This window comes from Zophobas morio, unplaced genomic scaffold (assembly GCF_036711695.1).
Source record: "Zophobas morio isolate AGI-343-1 ecotype UQ-CSIRO unplaced genomic scaffold, CSIRO_AGI_Zmor_V1 ptg000005l, whole genome shotgun sequence".
Classification (NCBI taxonomy): domain Eukaryota; kingdom Metazoa; phylum Arthropoda; class Insecta; order Coleoptera; family Tenebrionidae; genus Zophobas; species Zophobas morio.
The window spans coordinates 11,683,813-11,710,403 of record NW_026972110.1 but is presented as its reverse complement, the minus strand read 5'-3'; the positions used below and the strand labels follow the sequence as shown (position 1 = coordinate 11,710,403).

The 26,591-nt window shown below is 33.3% G+C and overlaps 2 protein-coding genes across 5 annotated transcripts; one reads left to right on the top strand and one right to left on the bottom strand.

The window, feature by feature from the left end:
* Nucleotides 1-4,457: 4,457 nt before the first annotated feature.
* Nucleotides 4,458-24,103, bottom strand: LOC135122731 (uncharacterized). Of its 3 annotated transcripts, none has more exons than XM_064047122.1 (6): nt 23,925-24,098; nt 23,173-23,810; nt 22,905-23,120; nt 22,813-22,848; nt 4,993-5,698; nt 4,458-4,935 (listed from the first exon to the last, which is right to left on the bottom strand). In XM_064047122.1, exons 2-6 carry the CDS (start codon nt 23,627-23,629, stop codon nt 4,692-4,694), a joined length of 1,659 nt encoding a protein of 552 aa, XP_063903192.1. In that variant the 5' UTR covers nt 23,630-23,810; nt 23,925-24,098; the 3' UTR covers nt 4,458-4,691. The 3 variants fall into 3 exon arrangements, with proteins under 3 accessions (XP_063903192.1, XP_063903194.1, XP_063903193.1); XM_064047124.1 differs by having other exon boundaries at nt 23,929-24,098; XM_064047123.1 differs by lacking the exons at nt 4,458-4,935; nt 4,993-5,698 and adding exons at nt 14,609-15,206; nt 15,264-15,969 and having other exon boundaries at nt 23,925-24,103.
* Nucleotides 24,104-24,205: 102 nt separating this feature from the next.
* LOC135122730 (ankyrin-3) lies at nt 24,206-26,458 on the top strand. 2 transcript variants are annotated; one of them, XM_064047120.1, is made up of 3 exons: nt 24,206-24,445; nt 24,523-25,584; nt 25,676-26,458. In XM_064047120.1, exons 1-3 carry the CDS (start codon nt 24,367-24,369, stop codon nt 26,212-26,214), a joined length of 1,680 nt encoding a protein of 559 aa, XP_063903190.1. In that variant the 5' UTR covers nt 24,206-24,366; the 3' UTR covers nt 26,215-26,458. The 2 variants fall into 2 exon arrangements, with proteins under 2 accessions (XP_063903190.1, XP_063903189.1); XM_064047119.1 differs by having other exon boundaries at nt 24,207-24,445; nt 24,493-25,584.
* The last annotated feature ends 133 nt before the right edge of the window (nt 26,459-26,591 follow it).

Genomic DNA, 26,591 nt, shown 5'->3' with positions numbered 1-26,591 from the left:
CACTGCTTTGTGGTGTTGCAGGCTGTACGGATGCGAGAACATTTTGTTGCACACGGTACATCTGAGGCACTCCTCCGAAAAATTACTTTTGACCTTTGTTTCGGTTTTGAGGTCCAGTAGCCTAGTCGATTCGAATTCAACTGGAAAATAATACAACAATCAGGAAAAGTAACTTACATCTGCAAGACTTGTAAATTGAACGCAAAACTTCAATCTGGCGGAACTTAGTGTTTTTGAATGGTTTCAGTTTACAAGTCTCACGTGATACTGAATTTATTTATACGTAGAACGAATCTACTATGTTACATTTTTAGACTACGTAGATATATACATATGTACATCTCTTTAAAAATTACAAAGAAATAAGTATCTCACTAATCTAAAATTGTTAGCGATTTTGAGTAGCACTTTTTATTTTCCTCAGTGTCGGTGCTTGCAGATGGATGTTACAAATCCAGTTGTTGTGATGCTCACGTTCCGTGGTCTACATTCAAGTTTGAATATATAAAACTGCGACTCTTTTACACATAAAACGACAGCATTTCAGAAATAATTAGTTTTCTCATTATTTTTTTGTAAAAGCAGCTGTGGAAAAACGTTAGGTGAGATTCGGCTGCGTCTCGTCACTATATGCAAAATACCGATTTTTTTGTCAGGTTGGCTACCTATTTAAAATTTTATGATGGTATAATTGATTGTCAAAGTTCCAGCCACCATCGTCTTATGCTCATGTCAAACTTGAAAACTGTGAACTAATATAGCACGGATACCAATAATTCAGAATTGCCAACACAAAAATTTGCTTCAATTTAAAATTTATTTTAAATATAAATGTATCAGAATTATACTTTTAATTTATAACAAAAGGCGATTTGGAGAAATAACAGCTTTGAAAATGTGCTAGTTATACAGGGGTTTCATAAATGATTGTAACATCCAAGTGGGTTTGATTTATTCCACCTCTTGCGGAGTGTACATATATTTATAGTGACTACATTTCTAATCATCTTCATCGCAACGAAAGTTCAAATGTCATAATTACTCTAACAGATGAGATCTTAATAATCTTAATTAAAACTAAAAAAAAAATGTCTACCTACAATTATTAAAAAGTGATAAATCTACAACATTTCACAGGTCACTAGATTGGATCAAATAAACATTTATGAAAACCCTATACCTTAACCCAAATGGATTCAAATAAAATATAAAATAAAAAATTTGATCTTCAAAACAAGTGAATTTGGATATGTTTATGTAAGTATGTATGTTAAGCAACACTTAATTTTTTTTTATAAATTCCAAAGAAAACAAAAAATTTTAGTAATGAGTAATTAGGAGAGGTTGATGTTTTATATAATATAATAATAATGATTTCGATGACAAATATAAAGAATAAAAAAAAAAAAATTGTACAAACTTTCTGATCATAAGTTTTCTTAATTTAGTCTGCCTTGACACACTAATTTATATCCATAATACATATTAGGATCATAATTTGTTATAAAGCGAAGTAGAAAAACAAGGATTTTATAATTAAGCTCCGCCCCTCGGCTTACGACGAATAAAAATAAATCATCAAAATTGAAACAGGGTGGGTGGGCAGGGCTTATATTTTTCCTTTTTTTCTTAATATACATAACCATCTTTTCACAACAAGAAACTTAAAATTATGGGGCGGACCCTAATTGCAAAATCGATATTTCCTATACAAATTTCCCATTTTGAACATGTTTTAAGTTTCATGTTGTGAAAAGAAGTCTACACATATTAAAACAAAAAGGCAAAATATGAGCCCGCCCACCCGCCCTATCTCAATTGTGATGATTTTTTTTTATTCGCTGTGAACCAAATGGGCGGAAATTAACTGCAAACTTATTTCTTTACAAGAAGTTAAAGCATGTTTTTAAGTATCGTGTTGTTCAAAGAATATTATGTATATTAAGAAAAAAAAAAAGGTAGACCTTAATTGTAAAATCCTTATTTCTCTACGAGAAATTAAAAACATGTTTTTGAATTTCTTTCAATTGTTATGACTTTTTTTAATCGTCGAGAGCCAAAGGAGCGGAATTTAATTGCAGTATGACATACAAAACCTTTAATTAAAAGTACCCCTTTTGGGTGTTGCGGTTTTTTGGGATGTAGTGTATATAGGGAATTACACATCGCCATTTTTAAATTAAGTATGTATATAAATAAATTTTACAATGTGGTGTTCCGATTTAAAAATTAAATTTGACGTTTAGGGAAAAAGATAACGCCGTGAAACCGCATTTAAAAAAAAAAAAAAAAACACACAATGACATAGGCAATCATCATCACGAATAGAGGGGATTTTGGAAGGTCACCCTCAAATTTTTACTTCATTGTTTGTAAATTCACAGTTCACTTTAATCCCTTTTACCGTCCATAATTTTAATCTGTTTTACTAAAATAATATACATTTTCACATAAAAAATGTGGCCAAAATTTCCTTATTCAGGCCAAGTTATTTTAACAACGGTATCTAAAATTCTGGATATTTTTATTTAAGTAACTGGTTTCCAATAGTTCATTTATGTCAGTTATACTAACATTAAACATTGAGCTATTTTGGAAGACAGAATAATATACACGTTGTCTTATATTAATGTGTTATTTTCTTAACAACCTAATTATTTTCTTACAGTTTGAATCTGAATTATTATTTTGATTCTGACCGTATTTATTATGTGATTTGTTTCACCTACGTGAATTCGGTCCACGATGTAACTGTTCGGAACTCACTTTGATTTAATCAATAACTTGAATTAATGTATAACTTAACATCATTTAAATTCTTTGTTGGTAGAGTGTGGCATAATTAAATTTTGCTTCCTTATATAATTAGAGCACTCACTGCATTATCGTCAAAATTTGGGAAAATTGAATTTTAAGAGAGATAAAACGCACGAGAACGCGTGGCGCAAGAAGAGTGATGGACCCGCACCTAAATGTAGTTTTTTCTCATTGTCACTGTTCATGTGAATGCTTATGTGCAATCCCGGATTTTCACCGCCAGTGAATCACGCCGTCTAGCTGGCCTCCTTTGTGGGGATGGAGGTAAGTCTCAGGAATGCGAATGTTAATCGCACTCGCGTAAGTATGAAAAAGCAGGCAAAAAATTGATGAATAAATCAAGCGATTTTATTAATTAAATAAAAATGGTTGATTTAATTTTTTCAACATTAATAAAATTTTTTCTTTTTCTTCTAATTTGAAGTTGACTGAATATGTTATTTATTCGGCAAAATTTTGAGATGATGTCATCAGTTTTTTGGGATTGATAAACAAATACATTTTGAATAAAAAGTGACCATGCTTACAATAAGTTGAAAACGTCTGTAGGATTTCAAAGTATTCAGTTTTGGAATTCTTGATTTAATTAATAAAATAAATTGACTCATCAGTCATTAATTTTTTTGAGACACCCCCTATAAGCAAATCCAAAAATTATGAATGGAATGGAATAACAAGTATAGACTCATCATATTTTGGATATTTTAGATACGATTTATTCGGCAAAATTTTGAGCTGACGTCATCATAACTTTAAAACGTCTGCAAGATTTCAAAGCATTCGGTTTTGCAGGTTGAAAATTAAATTGCAAAATATTGTTATAAAATGTTGACTTTTTCCCAAAAATCTGGACATTTCCGATAAAAACTCAATACGGAATCATAAACTACATGTGTAGGACTATGTTATTTTATACAATTTAGACAAATTTTAATCTGTCTAATAAAAATCTGGACGGCAGACAGACAGACAGACAGACAAACAGAACCGGGAGATTCCTTCCTTTACTTACGCTCGGGAAGTAAAAAATCAGTAGCAAAAAAAAATGATGTAAAATATACGATATGAATATTTGATGCAGCTATTTCATACCAAACTTCAGTCGTCTTGGCACAATCTAGACCTTACCAGGGAGGACTTATGTACGGTTTATGAAATCGTGGGAGGGTGAATATGCGGTGTCGTAACTCTTATCAAATCGTGGTCCAAGTCAGTAATAAGACGTCCAGTACAACGTCCATTTTTGTACTGGTGACATCTCCAGTATATTCGGGACAAAACATAGTCCCTTTTGTCAATTACGTATCTGTAGCCATGCAAAAACATATTTGTACCTGCTTTAACAGCATGGATTCGCAGAGGTTCGAACTTGCACGATGGGCCACCTAAAATAAATTTTCAGCGTTACTCAAACAATATTACAGCTCTCATCTGACAATGATGAAAATTTATTTTAGGTTTAGTAAACAACAATGAAAAAAATGTATTGGATGTTTCAGCAGCTACGCTGCGTTAAACTACTCTGGACTGTATTGTATCCGTAACTCTGGGTTTTTTCTTGTTATCTCTGGTGTTTTCCCGTTAATCAGAAATGGCATTTTTACGGTTCACAGTGAAATTTAAGAAATTATAACGACATATTAGTCTAAATTTGCTTTTATTTTGTTCGAGTAAAGGTATTACAAATTTATTATTACATTAGCGTCTACTTACGGATATTGTTAAGTTTTATATCTACTTGGAACTATATGTACTTTAGCGTTTCTGGTCCCTGTCAAGTTGATTTGACAAATAATGTACGAACTAAATTGAAGATTGTGGTAACACCAAATCAAGTCAACGATGTTCAACCAGACGATGTTTCAATTATTGTTTTAAATGAACTTGCTAGTTGTAGGGTAGTTGGATCTATTACTTATTCTGGCTATTTTCGTATCAATTCCTATTTTTTCGGCTGCTTCCTTAGTCCACGTAGAAATCTGGTTTTTACCTACTGGGCAATCTTTATACCAAGCACTCGTTTCAGACTTGTTCCAATTAGGATTTGGTGTTAAGAACAATCTGTCAGTGTTTATGCTACTATAGGATGTCCGTTTGTCTAACAGTGTTAATAACAACCTGTAACATTTCCTCACCTTTAAATATCGATTTTAGATAAATAAAACAAGCACCAACCTTATAGGGCATATGTTAGGATCGGTCCTATTAGCAACTAGCCATCGACTTTCATTAGAGCCGCTTTCGTTAGACGTTCTACTAAAAGTGGGGTTGTATTCAATTCTTCCAGTAAACACTCCCGACTGATCAAATTCTTGTTTAAAATAGTACGTTAGACAATCCGCTGCTTCTCGACCTTTCCATGCCAGTTCGAACCCCGCAATATGGAAGAATTTCCGTTGTAACCCCGAAGGCGTATTTTCGTCCCAAAGGGTATATATTTTATATCGTTCGTCTTCAGTGAAGATAATCGAACTGGCTTTTCTCTTTTCCGGGCAACATCGCAACTGGCGCCTTTTAATATCCCGCGAATCCCTTGCCTTCTTAAATTCGATATCTCTAAACGGATCAAATTTTATTTTATATTTGTCATAAAACATTTCCTGAATCATCTTCGCTGTAGTGTTCCAAATCGTTTTAACTACGCCCTCTTTGTAATCCGAGCCGTTAGCCTTTCTCATATTCAAACCCCAGTCGGCCAGAATCTCGCTTATTTGCTCCGTCGACGATGATTGATCGAGCGTGTATTTTCGATGCTCGCAAAATGCTTTGAAAGCTGACCAAATGCACGATTTAGTTCTGACTGTGCTTTTAGGGATTAACTTTTGCGCGGGATGAGCTTCTTCTCCGAATCGTTCGAATCTCCAGTTCTCGTCCACGTCAACTTAAACGATACAAATAAAATAATTAGCTTGACTGTGCACACTTATTTGACTATTTCCCGAACACCATCACGTTTGACACATACACTGGCGGTTTTTGAAAAAAAGAAACGCGAACTAACACGAATATAAAATCTGTATAGCTAAAAAATATATACACTGCTTCTCACAGTTAAGTTTGGTTTATATGAGAAGCACTGCATGATTGCTTTAATTAAAGGGGAAATAGTCGATAATCATTTTCAACAAACAACCCCAAGTATTTATTTTATATATTAGTACATTTATTTAAAGATAGTTTAACAAGTGTTTAACACACTTTGTAAAAAGCTCCCAACATTAATTTAAAACACGTTAAGGACCGCATCATGTTTGGTAGTCTTTCATTCTGGACCACGGCTTTTTTGATTGGATAAAAAAATAAAAACACTTGGACCCAATGATTTTTTGATAAAAAAAATTCAAATTTGAGTGTCGGGCACTATGCGCTTTAGTGGACGTCGGTCTGTGGTAATAAAATTTATATTTTCGAACCGACGTCTAGTTAAGTAGACGTGGTTATTATGTGATTATTTACTAGTAGTATATCCGAAAGTAAACACACATCATATCAAATAAAGTGCAATTTATTATAAAAACTCACATTTTTTTTATGACAGTACAATAATGTGTAAACTTTAGTCTGCCGGTGCTTTATTGCAGTGCCATTCTTTGAAACACGGGAATACACATAACCCAGGTTGGTTCGGGCAAATGGGGCATATGTACCGCGTTTTTGATCCTTTTTTCTGTTTACTGCACTGACGGCATCTTCTCATTGGAGACTTGTCTTTTTCGGTAGCGGGACAAGGTTGCAGAAAATGGATAGTTTCTCTTACTTGATTTTGTTGTGCTTGAATATTGGGTACGTGTAACGATCCTCTTTTAACGTGTTCACGGAACTCTAAAATACGCAAAATACATATATATTTTTTTACAGAAATCTGCAAAAATTCGAATCTGCTTTTGAACCGGTAGAAAATATTGGAACAATCCCACAAATAACCGTTACTTTGGAACTAAATATAAATTAACGTCCAGTATTCTGAGATCGTGTCCAACTGACTGGACGGCGGTACCTAACGTGTTAAAATATTGTTTATTTTTCAAAAAAAAAAAAAAAAACTTTCAAGTAAATCCATGCGTTTTTAACAACAGCTGCAAAGTTTCTCATATAAAATACCACGTACTCGAAATTAAAATGAACTAAAGTTGACTGCGAGATCAACTCTACAGGTGGTACTACTGCACAACTGACACATTTTGTCAATTGAAATTTGACACCGATCAATGTCAAAAATTAAACATGTACAGCAAAACTGAGTTAAGACGACGTTTTCTCGCTCATCTTTTCGCCAGAGAAATGTCTTGTACTTTAATAAAATAAAAACAGGGTCAAATGTCAACATCCCCAAATAACAAGTAGTTAGTTAGTTAAAGGTTATATTGACATTAATTTACGTCAAACTGACGGCAATAACACCACTCAACGTTTGACAGACTGCACCAACTCTAGTTCGAAAAAAAAATGGTTTTTCAAATTCAGTTTTACTAATAACGGACCCGAACATTTTTTTGTTGAAATTCAATTTTCGTATTAAAAATCAAATAACAGAAGTTAATTGAAGCAGTAATATTTTGGAAAGCTTCATAGCATATTTTAAAAGAATTAGTAATTATATAGCATTAGCAAATTTTTAGCGAACATGATACAATATGTCACTTAATAGAACTAACTTAAGACGGTATCGAAAGCTAATAACCTGTTTTATTAAAGAAAAAAAAACTATTTGTTTATGATACATTAAAACAAATCTGGGTGAGTAATATAATAAAGTAATAAGTAGCAATGTAAGAAGCTAAATGATATCCTATAAATGTGTTTTGACAACCCATACATTTTTTAATGTTTGTCTAACATGCAACTGTTTTTAACGACACTACATTATTTTTTAGAATTCTTGCAGAGTTTGTTTTTCTAAATTCATTAACCCATCATACTTTAATTACACATATTCTGCCACTTTCTATGATTCGAACGCATTATATTGCGAAAACACACTTGTTTATATTTGGTGTGGAGTGACTTGTCTTTAGGAAACGGACAGGAGGGGCTCATGAGTTGAGAAGTTTATGAGGTAAGGCACAAGACCCTCCAAGATCTAAACATCGAAAAAATTATACTAGTCCAAAAACTATAAGGTTATTTACCCATCATAAAAGTAGTTGACAGCAAATAAATACCTCCTTTGTGTGGTTCGCACTAAGCTTACCGGTTGGCAATAAATCGCCTTCTAAACATTTCTTGCTTACATTTTACAGGGCCGGCTTCCAAAGCGAGTGGTTATTTCGCATTCCGTTTTTGCAATTTCAAAGTAATATGGTTATACAATGTTGATTTTTTTTCCAAAAATCTGGATGCTAAGGGTAAGAACTCAACACGGATTCATAAATTACACATGTTATTTTCTAAAATTTAAGGAACACTTGTCGGGAGAATTCTAAGATGACGTCATTATTTTTTTGGGAAGGCTTTAAACGAACAAATTTTAATTAAGGATTTAGTAAGTTTTTAAAGTATTCCAATTTCAAGGTTAAGTTGTAAAATGTTCCACAATTTTGATTTTTTCCACAAAAATCTGGATGCCTAGGGTGAAAACTCGACCAGGCGCGGATCCAGGGGGGGGGGGGGCAATGGGTGCAATTGCCCCCCCCCCTGACACACGACCGAGGTACTTTATTTTGACCAATTTCAAAATTTTGAAATCATATTTCATTTTGTAAATACAGTACAACCTCTATAATCCGAACCCACGATTATCTGAACATCCAGTAATCCGAACAGAGGCTATTTGAAGTCGATGCCGCTTTAATCCGAACAAAAACTCTGCAACCCGAACTGAACTTGAAAACATGCAGCTACTTCCAAAAATGACGCAAGATCTTTCTGCATATGTTGTATGGAATATTTTGAAATTTTTAAAAATTGCGATATTTCAAAGCACTGAATTAATTAACTAATTCTGGAGAAACGGATGAAGTTATCGGACACCCGAAATCTACAAGGGAAAGTATTTGGTTAAATTTCGAAAATCGTCGAAAATGGGTCGAAATTTGCATGAGAAAAATTTTATTTTTGAAAAATTTTCCAAAAAATTCTAAAAAAATTCAGGGATATATAACCCTGATTCCAAAAATATACCATGTTTATGGTAACGGAGCAATATTTTCGGAAAATTCGCTGTGAAATTCGAATTTTTCGACAATTTTAAAAATTGCGATATTTCAACTGGACGATACTGGAAAAATGGTTTAAGTTATTGAAGAAATGAAGCCAGAAGTGACTTCTGAGGTCCAAAATCTACAAGAAAATATATTTAGTTAAATTTCGAAAATCGTCGAGAATGGGTCGAAATTTGCATAATGGAGGTAATACGAATACATAGTGGAAAATTTCATTTTTGAAAAATTCATCTAAAAATTCTGAAAAATTTCAGGGTATAGATCCCGGGGTGTTTATTCCAAAAAGATAGCGTGTTTATGGTCACGGAGTAATATTTTTTTAGAATGTATCTATTACCCATTGTTGCTTAAGAATTCTTTAATTTTTGTTTAATAAAACTTAGGTTTATTTCTTGAAGTTTGTTTTCAGTTGTGTATGAAGTTGTTATTCAATTTCCTTTCAGATTTTTGGGAAAATTGCTGATCCGAACAAATCGTTAATCCGAACACACCTTTTTCCCAATTAGGAATTAGGATTATCGAGGTTCTACTGTACACTATACGTGTAATGAAAAGAACCAAATGTCACCCATGTTATGTAAAAAAGAATATACTAGCTAAAATTTTATAAATTTTTTTGTTTAGAACGAATTTCTGGTGGATAGGTATAGTCACACAAAAATTGCCCCCCCCCTGAACGAAATCCTGTATCCGCGCCTGAACTCGACACGGATTCATGAATCATACAAGCAGGAGTATACAATCCTATAAAATTAAATGTACAGCGTGTTATTGAAAGGTATGTACAAAATAAAATCGGTAATTGGTATGGGTGCTAAAAGTAAAATAATACCCTGTATGACACCAAAAAAAAAGGGAGAAATTAGTACCAAGTAAAATGGTACCGTTCACCCCACATTTTGTTTTTTAATTTATTATAAGGTGCTTTCTCATTTTTAACAGGGCAATTTTGACTTTGAAGTGTTTTTTTAATTTTTTTATAAATATATATAAAAAAGTCAGCGGCTTCTATATGGATCCGCTGGAATCATGGTCAAAATTTTTAGAAATCCACAACTTTTTAAAAAAATACCTTAAAAATGGGGTGAAATGTTAAAAAAATGCATTAAAAAAAACTTGACTTTTTTTATTTTATAAAAAAGCAATAAAAAACTTCAAAGTCAAAATTGGCTAGTTTGTTTAAAACATGATAAAGTACCTTAAAATCAGAGGCGGCTCATGACTTGAAAAATTGATGAGGCAAAGTACAAAACGCTCTAAAATATAAATAAATCAAGATTATTTAAATATTTTCTATTTAGTCAAATAAACAAATTTGTAATACTCATTTAACTGTCCACAAAGAACCAACGTGAAGGTGTAAGGAGGTCTTGCAAGGAAAGGATGAGAATGAGAGGACAAAAGGAAAGGGAAGCGTGGTCAGAAAAAACTAATATAACTTCTAACAAAAAACAAAATTAAAATAAACTTTAAAGAAAACATATCGAAAAAGATCAAATACAACATAAAATAAAGCTAATTTGATTTATAACAAAAAACAAAATGAAAAAAATATAAAATATAAATACGGATTTATTTTAAATTTTTTTTATGGATCAATTAACGATTTACTCAAATCAGGAACCGGCGGTTTTAATTCCTTAACTACATACAATTTATCATCATACGTGAAAGTAGAAAAAACAGAACTGCCATTGTCATTTAACGTTAGTAGAGAAAAATTCCGATTTACTCGTAATCTTAAATAACGATTACCCAAATCAAATTATGACAAGCACAAAGCACTAACGCCACGCAAACGTAGGCACTTTTAAGACAAAATTCTGTTATCGAAATTTTGAATCAATTTATATACACACAGATTTGTGGCAAAACAATCAACGGCCTAATTTTGAACACTCCTGCGAATGCAGACTGCATTGTAATCGCACGTTCCCCGCGCGCAAATATTATAGTTTTCCATCTCTTTTGCAAGCACGGAAATGAGGCTAGCCTCAATTTTGTCTTTTTTCAACTCATACCGCTTATGAGTGTATAGCAGGTTGCTTGCCTATTAACGACATGATTTCTATATATGCTGTAGAGGCAAGCTTCGAGTCGGCCTCATTCGCGTCACAAAATACATGTTGTGCCGAGTGTTTAAGCGCGCTGTTTAATTAAGGGAGCAACGAGTACCTACCGAAATAAAAATAAGAATATAATTTTCTATATTTATTTTTAAAATTTTAGAAAAAAGACACTAATTATTGGCCGAAATGTGTCCGTATAAAATAATAAAAATCCTAATAAGGCGTAAAATTCATTGGTGAGGCACTGCCTCACCTGCCTCATAGGACAAGCCGCCCCTGCTTAAAATAGATGAAAAAACAGGTAAAAAAAGCATAAATAGATTGAAAAAAAAAAAAAAGGTGAAACGTACCATTTTACTTTCTACTGATTTCAGTTTAGAAATGTCATCTAAAATGTCCGATAATCCAATCCTAAACCCGAGTCATTCACATCGAATTGGATTTGAAATAATAAACAATGCTTTTGAAATCACCAAAAATTAGATTTGGTAAATATGAATTAAATCGGTAAAATTGTAAAATCGTGTGATTATTGTTTTAAATTTTGGTTTATTTCTGCAAAAATCTGGATGTCTAGAATAAAAATTCAACAGGAGTTCATGAACCACAGGTGCAGGAGTATCGTATTTTATAAAACTTAAATAATATTTACTACTGTAAATTTTGGAGATAACGTTTACAAATGTTGGTAGGAATGATTAGCCAAATTTTGATCGTCTACACGATATTCGTAATACACATATAAAATTTAACAACTGATTCAGTAGTTGCGGAGATTATCTGTCTAATAAAAATCCGGACAGACAGGAGAGACGGAAACGGGCGACCTATTGTTTCGTACTGAATTTACGCTCTGAAAGTAAAAAGATGCTCTTATTTAATATTTACATATATCGTTTTTTGTGTCTGTTATATTTTTAGGAATATTTATTGCATTTGTAATTGTAACTTCCTGCATATGTAAATGTAAATAATTGTATAAAAAAAGTAGACTGTTTCGGTCTCCACCGGACACAATCCGACCCTGTACACGATATTCCTAATATACATAAAAAATTTGACAACAATCGCTCCGGTAGTTTAGAAGTCTAATAAAAATCGACAGACGCAAACGAGAAACTTATGTTTTCTTATTCTAGGGGCCATGAAACGTCGAGAAAACAAAAAGTAACGAGTTGCCCGATGGACTCGATTACAGTACCTTTTTAGGAAGTAAAAATACACTTTGTCATTATACTCACTTAAGATTAAGATTAAGTAAATTCGTTTTTTTAGTGAATTTTTTTTAGTAACGTAATTTTGAATATTCTGCTTTTTAATACTAATGCAATAATGGAAAGCACACCGCAGTCGCACGTGCTGCGCGCTGAAATATCATTACCTGTCAACCGTTTGCAGACTGTAAAATAAAAATAACAATGTTTCACATTTGGTTATAAAATATTAGAAAAAAGTTACAGGCCAGAAATGTATCGGTCAAAAAAATAACAATAATACAACACAAATTCATTGCTGAGGCATTGCCTCACCTCCCTCATAGGACAAGGTACCCCTGGAAGCAGATTAATAATTGCTTCAAAAATATGAATGCATTGACAAAAGGCAAGTTATGCCTATATTTCTAGTGAGCTGTCCCAAAGACAATTCCGACATGTGCAGAGTAATACTAATAATAAAACACTGGCCTGTACCGTTCTTGAGATCTAATCAATAGAAAAATACGATAACCAATTGATATATAATAAAAAAAAATAAACCATAAGAGTTTACCACAAGTGTAGGAGTATATCACTGTATAACATTTAAATCATTTTAATCTGGAATCTTTTGAGATGACGTTTGACCATCTACATATTCATAATACGCATACAAAATTTGCCAACAATCGGTCTAGAAGTTTCTGTTTCTGGCAACACAGACGACAGACAGACGGAAACGGGCGACCACTTCTTTCGTACTCTAGGAGTCATTAAATGTGGAGAAAACATGAAAGTAGCAAGTCGCCCAATGAACTTGATTACAATACGTCCTTCGCTTGCTACACTCGGGAAGTAAAAATAAAAATGTATTAAACACGTTGACCGCTGATCTCAAAATTAGCACTTTGTCGTTCGCTGTTCATTTGAAAAAATCGTCAAGTTGGTTTTGTTTTTTTGACAGAAGACAATGAAAAACATATTGACCATACCGACCCCAGAGGACAAGAACCACATGGAAGAAACGGTAAAGTAAAATTTGTATATAGGATACAGAAACGTTTATTTGTGTATTTATAATTATACAAAAAGTATAAATTACAAAACAGGGAGCCTAGAAAATTAACTAAAACATATGAACACGTTGTAAATGAATAAAAAATTATCAATACACTTCAGTTAAAAAATTTGTTACTTATGACATTTATTAAAACCAGGTAAACAAAAACCGGATTTTCTAAGGCAGAAACTTGTAACACAACGCACTTTTTTCCCTGCTTTTTTGCTTGGTAGTTTGTCGGCGTTCATTATAACATCCCTTACAAACCTTTCGCTTTTTACGTCCTGATCCCTCAGGTTTCATAAATGTATTAGCTCTTTTTCTTGGTATATCAGTTGAGTTTTCTATCCGTGAATCTGCGTGACCTGACGAATGAACGTGTAATTTGTACATGTACAAGACAAAATATTTCTTGTTTCAACACGTTCGTACATATCTCTGGTGATATGTGCCAATTTTTGAAGTGATAATGAAAAACAGAGTGAAACTGGTTGACTACTTTTTTAATTGATTTATTAGGGAAAATAACAAATTTATAGCTATTGCAAGTTGAGACAATACATATCGCCGGAGGCTTGTAACATAGTCAACGTGTTTTTTAAAATTACTTTAAAAAAATCCTATATGTTTTTTTAACAACTGACAAAACCACCACAAATTCGCTCATATAAAATATACTTGCATAAAAAATAAAATGAACTATAGAACTACGTGTCCATTTAAATGCAATATTTCAAATTATTTTTTTGTTGTTTAAAAAACAATAGTCCTTTGTGTAAATATTTTTATTTATTAAAATTTAACAACGGTAAAGCATAAATTGAAAAATAATACGTGAAACGATTATATACGTAGATATAGTTTATTTTCATATGGTGGTTTTGTAATTTTTATATTCATAGTACATTAAGTATGGCTCCCCTTCCGTAAGAACCACCTCTATTACTAAAGACTTGAATTACCACGTGAGATAAGAATTATGACACGTATCTTGAATTAAAGAAACATCACCTTATGCAAAAAAAATCAAGCTCGTGCGTTGAATTGAAACAGTCCCGGCAGTAGTGAGGTTGATTTTCGCAATCACTGCAATAAGTGGACACCTTTCTCACACGATTCTTCGATATTTCACCTCTTGCTTTTTTAGCGTAGCAGCCTTTACAATACCTCCTTGTCAGGCCATCCTTCTTCGCAAATGAGTGATATTTCATCAATATTACAGGTGTTTCTTCTTGTTCTGGTTCCCTTTGACTACCTTCCTCTTCCTCTTCCTTTATTGCAAATGTTGCTAAAAACGTTGGATATAAAAGAGTAGGTACACATATATGTTCCAAATTTTGTTTGTTTAAATGTTAAGCACGCTTGGCGTCAACACAGCGACATTTATTAAACGAAATCACAACCACAGATCAGTTTTTTCTTGCTTTTATTGTAATTGGAGCAAGGTTTGTACAAATATATTGTGCTTATTAATGGTTGTTTAATTTCACATTCCAAGTTGGTTGTGCATTGCTGAACGGTTTCAAATTTCCCGGTCGCCGTCATTGATTTGATATTTAAACTGACGGTTTAGCGATGCACAGCTAACTCTAAACACCGAATTTACCGAACAATGGTTTTCATTGTGTACAAAATAGACAAAATATTTCAATGATTTTCCTAAATTAACTTGCTAGCTGTGGGGCAGTTGGAACGATTGGTGATTTTAGTTAGTTTTGTGTTGATTCCGATTCTTTCAGCAGCTTCTTTAGTCCACGAGGCAATCTGATTTTTACCTACTGGGCTATCTTTATACCAAGCACTCGTTTCAGATTTATTCCAATAAGGATTTGGTGTCAAAAACAACCTATCAGTATTTATGTTGCTATATGCAGTCCTTTTGTCTAGCAATTTTAGTAATAACCTGTAACATTTCCTCTTTTTTACAAATTTATTCTAGAAAAGTAAAACTAACACTAACCTTACAGGGCATATGTTAGGATCGGCATTATTAGCAACTAACCATCGACTTTCATTATAACCGCTTTCGTTAGACGTTCTACCAAAACTGGGATTGTATTCAATTCGTCCAGTAAACACTCCTGTTTGATCAAATTCTTGTCGAAAATAATAGGTCAGACAATCTGTAGCTTCTCGACCTTTCCAAGCTAATTCAAATCCTACAATGTGGAAGAATTTTCGCTGCAAACCAATAGGCGTATTTTCGTCCCAGAGCGTATATATTTTATAACGTTCCGTTTCAGTAAAAATTATCGAACTGACTTTTCTCTTTTCTGGGCAACATCGCAGCTGGAGCCTTTTAATATCGCGTGAATCTCTTGCCTTCTTAAAATCGATATCCCGAAACGGATCAAATTTTATCTTGTATTTATCGTAAAACATTTCTTGAATCATCTTCGCTGTAATGTTCCAGATTGTTTTAACTACACCTTCCTTATAATCAGAGCCGTCGGCCTTTCTCATATTCAGACCCCAATCAGCTAGTATTTCGCTTATTTTTTCTGTTGACGTTGATTCATCCAACGTATAATTTCGGTGCTGACAAAATGTTTTGAAAGACGACCAAATGTAATTTTTGGTTTTGCTTGTATTTTTAGGGATTAACTTTTGCACGGGCTGAGTCTGATTTCCGAATCGTTCGAATATCTGGCTTTCTTCCACGTCAACTTAAACAACACAAACAAATCTATTAGTCAATAATGCACACACTATCTGACTATTTCCCGAACACTACCGCGTTTGACGCACGCAATAATGTTGTACATGATCTGTTGAATTAATAAATACTTGCTCCTCTTGTGGTTTATAGTGTATGAGGAATATGTATGCACAACAGAGGTAGTTATTGTCAACACACAGCCTTATGTGTAAAATAATGAGATAGCACACTCTTTAATACAGTTATATTCTGTTCACCAAACAGATGGAGTTGTAAAAGTGTGCGATTTTCACGTAATTTTTTAAAATCGTAATACTGTTGAGAGATTTTGGGGTACCACCTTGCACACAACTCAACAAATAACACCTGCCCTTTCATCGTCGTGCCTCTTTCCAGTTTTTAGTGTGTTTTTTTCCATAAAACATTTTTAGTGTCAGTTTAACGTGCTCTTTTCTAATTTAAAATTTTAAAAACTGTTATTAAGGGATTAAAATATCGCAATCGCAATATAATTCGGTTTGAAAACCGTGCCACTGCTTACCATAGATAGGTAGATAAATAGATAGATAGAAATCTACGATATAATAATGTTTCGACTGAAATACCTTGAAATAATTTTACATTAAACTAATGGTTGTTTCACATTATTTAGATTTTTATGTTATCTCGAAATCCGAAAATTTCTTTTCCATGCTCGGTTCTTATGAAAAACATTTTGGACTATACTGTATGTTATTCCAAAAACAACGAATATATTTCAGACATCTCACAGAAGTATTTTATATGTTCGATTTTGATTTAATCGAGAAAGCTTGAACGCTCACTTTGTAGGCACATGAAGCGCACGTCATCACTCCATCTGTTCGGCAAACGGACTGTAATCAGTCGGGGAAGCAAGAATTGAATGGTATAATAATGGAAGTAGTATGACGAGACTACTTACAATGTTCATCATACAAGTTTACTACAAAAATTCTGCAATAAAAGTTGATAAAAACATTATTTTCCCTTGGGTTGCATATTGGAAACAATCGTGAAATTTCCATTTGATGTTCTCAAATCAAAATTCGGATCTCACCAGTATTTTTTAAACGTTAATTTTCTCTCCCTTTAATTGATATTTTAAAGGAGGACAACAGGCAGATATTGCATTCAATAACCCCGATCGATAAAATCGACAATATGTAAAAAAGTTATACTAAATAAAAATTTGCAACAAATTACTTTCACTGAAAAATTTAAAAGAAAATATGGAAACTATTTTTAAAGTCAGAAAACACCATATCACCGTCCGATGTTAGCACAAACGTAAATTTAATTTTCTTAATTTTCTGCTTAATTTAGTCCGTAAGTCACCCTGTTTTATGTTAGAAATTATGCAGCCTTTTAAATAAAATTATTATTTTGAAGCAATGTATGTTGCATATGTAATAAGAAGCTTATGGTTGACGGTGGTTTTAGGTCCACTTATAGCATAGAATCTAACTGAGAGACACACAAACATGAAACCTCTACGCATGCGCTAATTTAAATTAGCAGGAGGCAAACGCGCCTATGAGGTCATCCTGCCGCAGCTACGCTGTGCGAGTACATAAAACTGAAGACAATATAGATAGTTGCGGAAACTAGAAATTAAACATTGTAACTAAAAAGTTGCAGGAGGTAACACGAACTCACAAGCATTACACTGGTAGTTCAATATTTTCCCAATAAACCCAATGCTCATAATAGGAGCATTAAGTAAGTGTTCACTATGCGCACGCGTGTGAAACAGTGACACTGAATTAACCTTCTTGCTTAAATTGTTTTTTTATTATTAGCTGTCATTTTTCAAGTATATTATCTACAAATGTAGGAATCACTCGGTGCGTTATTGTCATTATAATAACATAACGTTTATCCCCACAACAAGGATGTAAAAAAAATCCTTAATGTTAGATGACAACGAAGTGTTAAACATTTCCAGAATATAAATAATATACCACAACCACTAAATCGTAACTGACAGACTTAAAGTTGCGAACTTTTATGCATTATAATATGATCGAAAAAAAAACTCCTCTAGTAGGCCGTGCAATTTATTTTTAAAACAATGATGTTGGCAACACCAACGCGTTCCTTGTTTAGTTTGACAGTTACCATCTGTCCAATAAAAAAAGTTACGTTAGAGAAATGACAAATCGAAAATTCGAAACTGCAAATCTTGTCAACAAATATTTTTTGCAAAACAAAAGATCTAAAAAAGACGCCACTGCGTTTTGCAGTTTGAAATCTGAAATTTCAAGTCCAACAGATAATATTTTTCGACGACTAAATAAACCAAACTATTCTAGTTCAGGTTTACCAACTCTCTCAATCAATTTTGATGGCCCTGTACAATCGAAGAAATCCAGTTTATTCGAAAAACGATAAAATTTTCATTTCGCCAAATTTTATTTATTTTGAGACCCCTATAAGCAAAAAAAATTGGTCGAAAGTTGTTTCGACAGAACTTCCCTCGCCCCTGAAGTACAATGAAACATATCCAGCATTTTCGAGTTGAGTTTTTTCTTTACGCAATTTTGTAAAGACGTCATCAACATTTTTGCAAAGACACGTATATGAACTTGGATTAGTACAATTTTTTTAAAACATCCTGTACAAGCAAATTTAAAAAATATGGATACAATGATAAATCACAAGTAAAAACTCATCATATTTTGCACATTTTGGGTAGAATTTATTCGGCAAAATGTTGAGTTGACGTCGTCAATTTTTTGGGGGGAATAAACAGATTTTGATTAACAATTTACCGTGCTTCCAATAACTTTAAAACGTGTGCAAGATTTCAAAGTATTCAGTTTTGCAATTCTTGGCTTATTCAATCAAATAAATTGACTGATTCATTAATTTTTTTAGTGACCCTGTAAAAGCAAATCTGAAAAATGAGGTTCTTAACTGGTCGAAAGCTATAAGTACAATTCGACAAATCCAGCTCTTAAAAAAATGACAAAATTTGATTTTACGATTTTCGTTTTGTGACAACCGCTGTAAAGTAAAAACCAAAGGCATAAATAACACCCCTTGTCCTTGAGTATTAGGTAATAGGTTTTTGCGAAAATTTGAACGTTTAGCGAAAAAACTGAAAGGGGATTCGTACACTACACGTACATGAGTATATTTTTTGTGTAACATTCAAATCATTTTAGAATACCATTCACAGAAATAACGTCATCAAATTGTTGGTGGGGATGATTAGCCAAATTTTGGTTAACATTTACCATCTACATGATATTTCTAATATACATACAAAATTTGACAACAATCGATCTAGCAGTTTCGGAAATTGCGTGTCTAATAAAAATGGATACAAACAGACAGCCTGAAACAGGAGACTACTTTTTTCGTAGTGTAGGGGTCATGAAACGTCGAGAAAGTGGCCATTCGTCCGATGGACTCGATTACAATGCTTCCTTTGCTTACGCTCGGGAAGTAAAAATATACATAAATAATGCAAAAAAACACTTCATAAGGTTGGGATATGGTAGCGCACATGTCCGAAATCAGCACTTTCCCCATCAAGCACTTGACAGTAAAAAGAGATATCGGCTATATAAACCAGAGAAAATATTGCACACATATTTTTGTAAGTAATTGTGATTAAAATCGTAGGGAATTCATGAACCACGAGTACAGGAGTATTTTATTTCTTAAAATTTAGATAACCTTAAGGATGCAATATAATGAGTGGACGTCGTAAACTTATTAGTAGGGACAATTTGACAAATTTTGGTTAGCGTTGTGTCATCTACACGATACTCCTACAATACATACAAAATTTGACGACAATCGGTCCGGTAGTTTCGGAGATTATGTATTTAATAAAAATCGACCCGGGCGACAGACAGATGAAAACCATCTTTTCTCGTACTCTAGGGGTTATAGAAAGTCGAAAAAACATTAAGGTAGCCAGTCGCACGAGATAATATTGACTTAGCTTAACACGTTGACTGCCGTGTGAGACCTATGTGGACTCGCATCGCTGAACGACATATTTTGCCGTGTGAAACAGCACTGGACTCCGCAACTGCATTAAATTATATGGCACTGAAAAGTGCTCGACACAGTGAACCAGATGCATTATTTGGCTTGTGTGTACGTGAGACCAAGGTGGATTCATACGGCTTCGCAACATGTGTGTCAAAAAAATATGCATAATGTAATGTTTGATAGAAATTTATTAATAATACATATAAAACAAGCAAAATTTAACACATAAAAATTCTTAGTTGACTAGTGCATATACAAAATTAAATTGTAACAGCATTATGTTTTTCAAAAAAGCAATCAAGGCAAAAGTGTTGAGCGCATAATGAACATTTTAAAACGGTTTGAGGGCACTTTCTTGTCGCTTGTATTCTGCCTATGTCTGCCTTCAATTTTTCGTAACACACACTGCAACGTCTTCTACCTTTTCGCCCCATATCTTCTAATTTATGGGTAGCTCGAATTGTTGGTGGAGGCGCTTCGTCCATGTTTATAAGTTCAGTTACTACTTTTTCCCTGAATTTTGTTCCTGACATAGTTTCATTCGCTATTGATTTGAAACGGACATATGGATTTACCAGTGCCGTTCCTGCCAATAATTCAAGAGCTAATTTTCTGTACCATTTTAAACTTATTCGCAATGAAGAATTGTAACTTTTTGCCTGGTCCGACATATCAATATTTTGATTATTTTGACGTAAATTTTACAACTTGAAACAGAAAATCTGCCTACATCCGTGCAAATGCAAGTGGACATAGAAAACAGCGCATCTGTGAAAGTTGGGACGGGAAAATACAACAAAAAAATTATATTTTACTAAAAACAAGCAAAGGTAAATTTCGCAAAATAGTGCAAATACGTTTGTTCATTGATTTTTTATATTTGACGTAAAAAAAATTGAGGTGGCGTGTGGGACCTGATTTAATTTTACATAAGGTGGCAGTCAACGTGTTGCTCGGGCAATAAAACAGTTTATATGAAGCAAATTAAAAATGAGTTCTTGAATAAATATTTCAAATCTCATTTGGGTTTGATTCTTGGATTTGATCACACGATCTATTAACCAAGTTAACCAAGCCTTTATTAATTGGACCAAATCGTTTCAATGGAGTTTCGTATGGTTTCATGGCCAGTCTGGATCAAGGCTGTTTGGTTCATAATATTATACATATATCTGTTCCCATTTCTTGATGGACACACAGATAGTGTACGTAAAATTTTTACAAAATATTGCGGAAAATGTAATAATTACTTTTAAATCTCCGTAGGGAGCATAAGACAGATAGGTATATACACCTACACAGAAACTAAACATGCTTTTCTACGTGGTAAGTGTATAGAGAAAATAATCTCAACAAATATCTTTTGTTAGTATACTACAAATTTGTAAGCAAACAAATATTTTAGTATTTAGATCCAATGGTATGTTCTGCTTTAAAATATAACAAGACAATCAGAATGGCACACATGTTAGCAGTTAGTTAATTCGTATTATACTGAATTCCGCTGTTATGAAACTAGTAAACAGTAATTTAAATCGGCCAATAGCGTAATTTCATACAAGTAACTTACATTTTCGTTATTAACTTCATTCATCGCATTATAATCAAATTAATTTTCGATGAATGAGCATTATAATCAAATTAACATACATATACAAAAGTTATTGCGTCATAAAGGCATAATATTAATGCTTTTATGAACCAACACAAAATTCTTTCCTTTTAAAAATACATAGTTTCAAATAAAAATACATGTAAAAATTATGTAGTAGATTGCTAACCACAAAACTAAAGAAAACAACCAGAATCTTACTACAAACAAAAAGATTATACACGTTGACTCCGGATTCAAAATCTGTACAGTTGTTCGCTACCGTACATATCGCTGGAGTCCAGAAAGTGCACGTTATTACCAATCATCGTGTGCGACATCTGCACCTTCGTAGCGAAAACATCTCTTATTTTTAAGTAACGTTACTTATGACATTTATTGAAATAAGATAAACAAAAACCGGGCTTTCTAGGTCAATCATTATAGAAACTTGTAATATAACGCATAATCATTTCTCGTTTCAACACGTTCGTACATTGAAATGTTTATTTTTGAATGGACTGTAAAAATATTACGGAAAATAACAAAGTATCGCGAGTTTTCCAAAATTACAGTGGCGCAATGCGTACCATACACTACATATCGCCGCAGGCTTGTAACGTGTTTTAATAAAATATATAGCAGAATATATTCAAAAACATGGTTCGCGGTCCAGCGCATATTTAACAAAGCGGACCAAATAACAAAAAATAATTTGTTATGTAGTCGTAAACGATTTAGTTGAAAAGAATATAGTAATGGAAAATCTGGCCAGTGTTAGTTATATATTTTTTAACTGAATTCCACTCAGTTAATTTTTGTTGATTCATACTATTTGTAACCATAATCATACAACTTAGAAAACTGTAGATAGATTTTTCACAAGTCTGATACTATCAAAAATGGTCCAAAAATAGTAACCAAAAATGTCATTGTCATAAATCTCGAAATTATAATTTTTTTATTTAGTCTTCACACACCAGCATTTTTTTGTTTAACTGATGTGGACTGTCATAAAACTGGTTACAATTTGAGCCGCTAAAAGTCCACCAATGGAAGACAATAGGTTTTAACATGTATATTCAATTTTATACATCATCATTGTAAAATCTAAATGGTTAAAGCAAGCTACATTCATGTTGAAAATTAAAAATGCTGTTAGGTATCAAGAATGTAGCTTATATGAAAAGTACAAACTATGAAAAATGTAAATATGTAAACAAAACTTACTTTTCATGTCTTCTTCAGCTGCATTCTGATCTGTGGCTGTAATAAATCAATCAAGTAAATAACACAATCAGGGTTTATATAATTTAACTTACCAAATCCATATAACTGTCTTCCATCATATGAGTGATCAGATTGTAAAGGATCCTCCAGAGGATCTTCAAAAGTAACTAATTCACTCGGCTCACATTTAACATCTGATATTAGTACAGTATCATTTTGTCTAACAGGATCTTCATCTTGCTTCAGGATTTTATACTGTGGTCCCTCCACTTCTTTCGTTCTCACTCTTTTTACAGCTTTAGATGTGGCTAACCAAAAATAAATCACTCACTGAAAATGAAACGTGCGCAATATACTCACAAGTAGTAGGTTCGACAAACGTCTCTTCTATTCCCAAATTTGAAACTGTACTATCTGAATGTTCTACACCACTGGGTTCAACTTTTGAATCACTTGGATCATCAGTAAGACCACTTATTTGCAACAATTGTGCTATTTTTAAAAACGAATCCAACTTTGCTGTGTCCACACTGACTTCCCCATTGTAAATAAAACGCAGAATATCTGACAGTATACTGTACTCAACTCCATATAAAATAATAACTGGATGTTGACAAGGCACTTCTTTGAAAGTGTCCCGAAAGTAACCACTACAAGCCGAGAGCAACATTTTATGCGCCCCGATTTTTTTACCTTCACAACACAACGTCACATCAGTCAATTCATTCGAATTGAGTAAATGGTCAAAAGCCTTGCGGACGTGGCTCATGTGGTTTTTCCAATTTACGGAATATTCTTTATTACCGTCAGTATTCATTTTCGAGGCGACGTTCGTCAGTGAGTCGACTGGAATGGCTTTTTTTCAATAAATTCAACGAATAACTGCTTCGTAAACAATCGGTTACTAACTGAACAGGTTCCTGGCAGAGAGGTCAAGTCAACTGAGTTCAAAAGGTCAACCGGTTACGTCATGTAGCAGAGTTCGTGATTCTCCTCATCTGCATAATATAAAACATTATTTAAATGTTAATCTCACAATGTTTGCTGGTTTTAAATAATGTGTGTGTACCACTAAATTAACAATAAACACGTTAATAAAACAATACACTCACCTACCGCCAACAAAAAATTAATCACACCGAAACCGAAAGACGTTGCATTACTGGTTGTATACACTAGAGATCTTTCAGCTGTTTTAATTATTAATTTGGATCGAAAAATAACGACATCGATCCGTAATCACGAAAATATTCTTATTTATTATTAGTGTTAATAATTATTAAAATGATGCATAATTAATAACGTATTTTAAAGTGACAGAAATGACACTAAAATTTTTAAGTGTACCAACATATCTAGACAAAAGCACCAATCTTGATTAATTATAAGTAAATGTCAACAAAATGTCAAAAAAGTAAACAATTTTCGGACTTTACTTCAGAAAAAAATATAGCAAATGATTGTAATGCGCATTAAATTAATAACGTAGTGCACCTAGGAACACAGTTTCAAGAATCACATCATGTTCTCAGTTAGATGATAAAGAAATAGGTCATGGAATGTCTAAATGAATTGTTAATGCATGCCATCCTTCAAAATGATACGAAGTGTCTCAAATGCTATTTAAAAAGAGGTAAACTATTAAATTTACTCAAAATGTTACTTAATTTCCCGTCACAGGTGTCAACATCAATAAAATATGTTCAACAGGCATGACCCTTTTAGGGGTAGCAGCTCAGACTGGGAATCTCTCGATAGTAAAAATGTTGATCGACTATTCTAACTGTTCTAGTATTGATTTCACGATAAAGAGTGACGCGAGCACGAAGCCAAATTTATTGCATTTAGATCTACATAGCACGGAGAGAAAATACAAAAATATTGGTTATTTTGTTGTTAGAAAGGACATTGATGAACCTGATTTTGGGGAAGGTCCTACTCCTGAAGGAATGGAAGGTCTTGAGTGGGACATGGAGGTAAATAATGAACCACCACCTGAACCAGAGAAAGAACCATCAGAAATGAACATCTACCAGTGGTATGCCAGCATATTGAATCGAAGTTCTTTAGTTTTGAAGTCTCCAGATAATGATATTGCTAGACTTGACAGTCACGGTAAGAACGTTCTTCACTATGCTGTGAGGTCAGGCAATATGGAATTAGTTCGCTATTTGGTTGAAACCTTCAACGAAATCAGTGTCAATCAAAGTGATGCAGCGTCAGTAAGCCCCCTACACATAGCAGCGTCCAAATGTCACCTTCCTCTAGTACGTTACCTCGTTGATAAAGGTGCTAATGTCAATTGTACTTGTCGTGAACGTAGGACTCCTCTACATGTAGCAGCCCAACATGGATATGTCGAGATTATGCAAGTGTTGATCGAGAATGAAGCAGACATCAATGTTTTTGATATGAAAGAACGGTCGCCTTTATCATTGGCAGTTTTAGGATCAAGGGAGACGGCAGTACAGTTGTTGATTAAAAATGGAGCGAGATTGAATCAAGAGGACGCTGCAGGATTTACTCCTTTACGGAGAGCAGTTTGGAATGACTGCACTTCTATTGCTATGATGCTGTTAAATGCTGGGGCTAGAGTTGTCCAGTCCCATTATTTGCTACATGCTGCTGCCAGGAGTAATAATGCTGAAATGGTCAGAGCTCTACATGAATCTGGAGCCCTTTTAAATATCAGGGATGATCAGGGAAATACGCCTTTAATGGTGGCATGTTCAAGAAAAAACCTAACAGTAGTAAAGTATTTACTAAAACATGGTAAGTTAAAAAAATGTTATTCTGCTACTTCAAAACTACTACCTGCATAGACAACAAACAAATAATCTTTTTTTTTTTGTTTGGTTTGTAGGTGCTAACGTCAACGCAGTGAACAACATAAACGGCATGACTGCCTTACACATTTGCGTTCAAGATATCAGGGAAAAACGAAGCTTGGAGCAATTAATCGACTTACTAGTGTCTTATGATGCTGATATGAATGCAACAAGCTACCAAGGAAGTGTTCTGTTTTATTCAATTATTTTAGAAAATCTTCATGGAGCGAATGCGTTGGTGCGTCATGGTGTGGATGTAAACATGCGAGACGAAAGAGCTTATTTTGACAATTTGAGCTTGGCAAAACGACACGGAAATCTTGATTTAGTTAAGTTGATAGTTTACGCGGGGTTTCACTTATCTAACTTAGCTTTTGACTTAAATTCTCTTAAAAATCAACCAGACGATCACGTACACGATTTCTTAGTTTATGTTAAAAGCACGCCTTTACAATTAAAAGAAATTTGTAGAATTAAAATAAGGAAATGTTTGAATAAACACATTATGGGTAAAATTGGCAAACTTCCGTTACCTGTTTGGTTGCAAAGATATTTAGCTTTAGAAATCATTTGAAAGCTTAATGATCTGTTACATTTATAAAGAAATGATCTCTTATGTATTATTATAGCCAGTATTAAGTGACTAATGTATGGTTAAATATGAATCGTTTTAACTTAATGGGCTTAAGTATTTCAGTATGAGTAGATGTTTAAAAAAGAGGACCATTGATGTGTAGAGATACGATTATTGTAAAAACAAAAAAAGAATAGTGCCCTTGAATAGTGAAGCCTAAATCTGGCCCTCTTAATCTAGGGTAGGTAGGTTTAAAGGTCGGTACAAATACATCAAAACAAATAAAGCAATTTTATAGCACCCATTACGAAAAATAATTTAAAATTGTATTTGTTGCCCATCTAAACATTTGTCTCAATTTTTAAACTGCCTTTACA

What these genes read in the sequence shown, in the direction of transcription:
- LOC135122731 (XM_064047123.1), bottom strand. Translation starts at nt 23,629, where the DNA reads ATGAATACTGACGGTAATAAAGAATATTCCGTAAATTGGAAAAACCAC. An exon ending in GTTTGTCGAACCTACTACTT is followed by an intron (nt 23,121 to 23,172) that starts GTGAGTATATTG and finishes ATTTTTGGTTAG; the next exon opens with CCACATCTAAAGCTGTAAAA. An exon ending in AGCTGAAGAAGACATGAAAA is followed by an intron (nt 15,970 to 22,812) that starts GTAAGTTTTGTT and finishes GTGTTGTTTAAG; the next exon opens with TTGACGTGGAAGAAAGCCAG.
- LOC135122730 (XM_064047119.1), top strand. Translation starts at nt 24,367, where the DNA reads ATGGAATGTCTAAATGAATTGTTAATGCATGCCATCCTTCAAAATGAT. An exon ending in CAAATGCTATTTAAAAAGAG is followed by an intron (nt 24,446 to 24,492) that starts GTAAACTATTAA and finishes TTCCCGTCACAG; the next exon opens with GTGTCAACATCAATAAAATA. An exon ending in AAAGTATTTACTAAAACATG is followed by an intron (nt 25,585 to 25,675) that starts GTAAGTTAAAAA and finishes TTTGGTTTGTAG; the next exon opens with GTGCTAACGTCAACGCAGTG.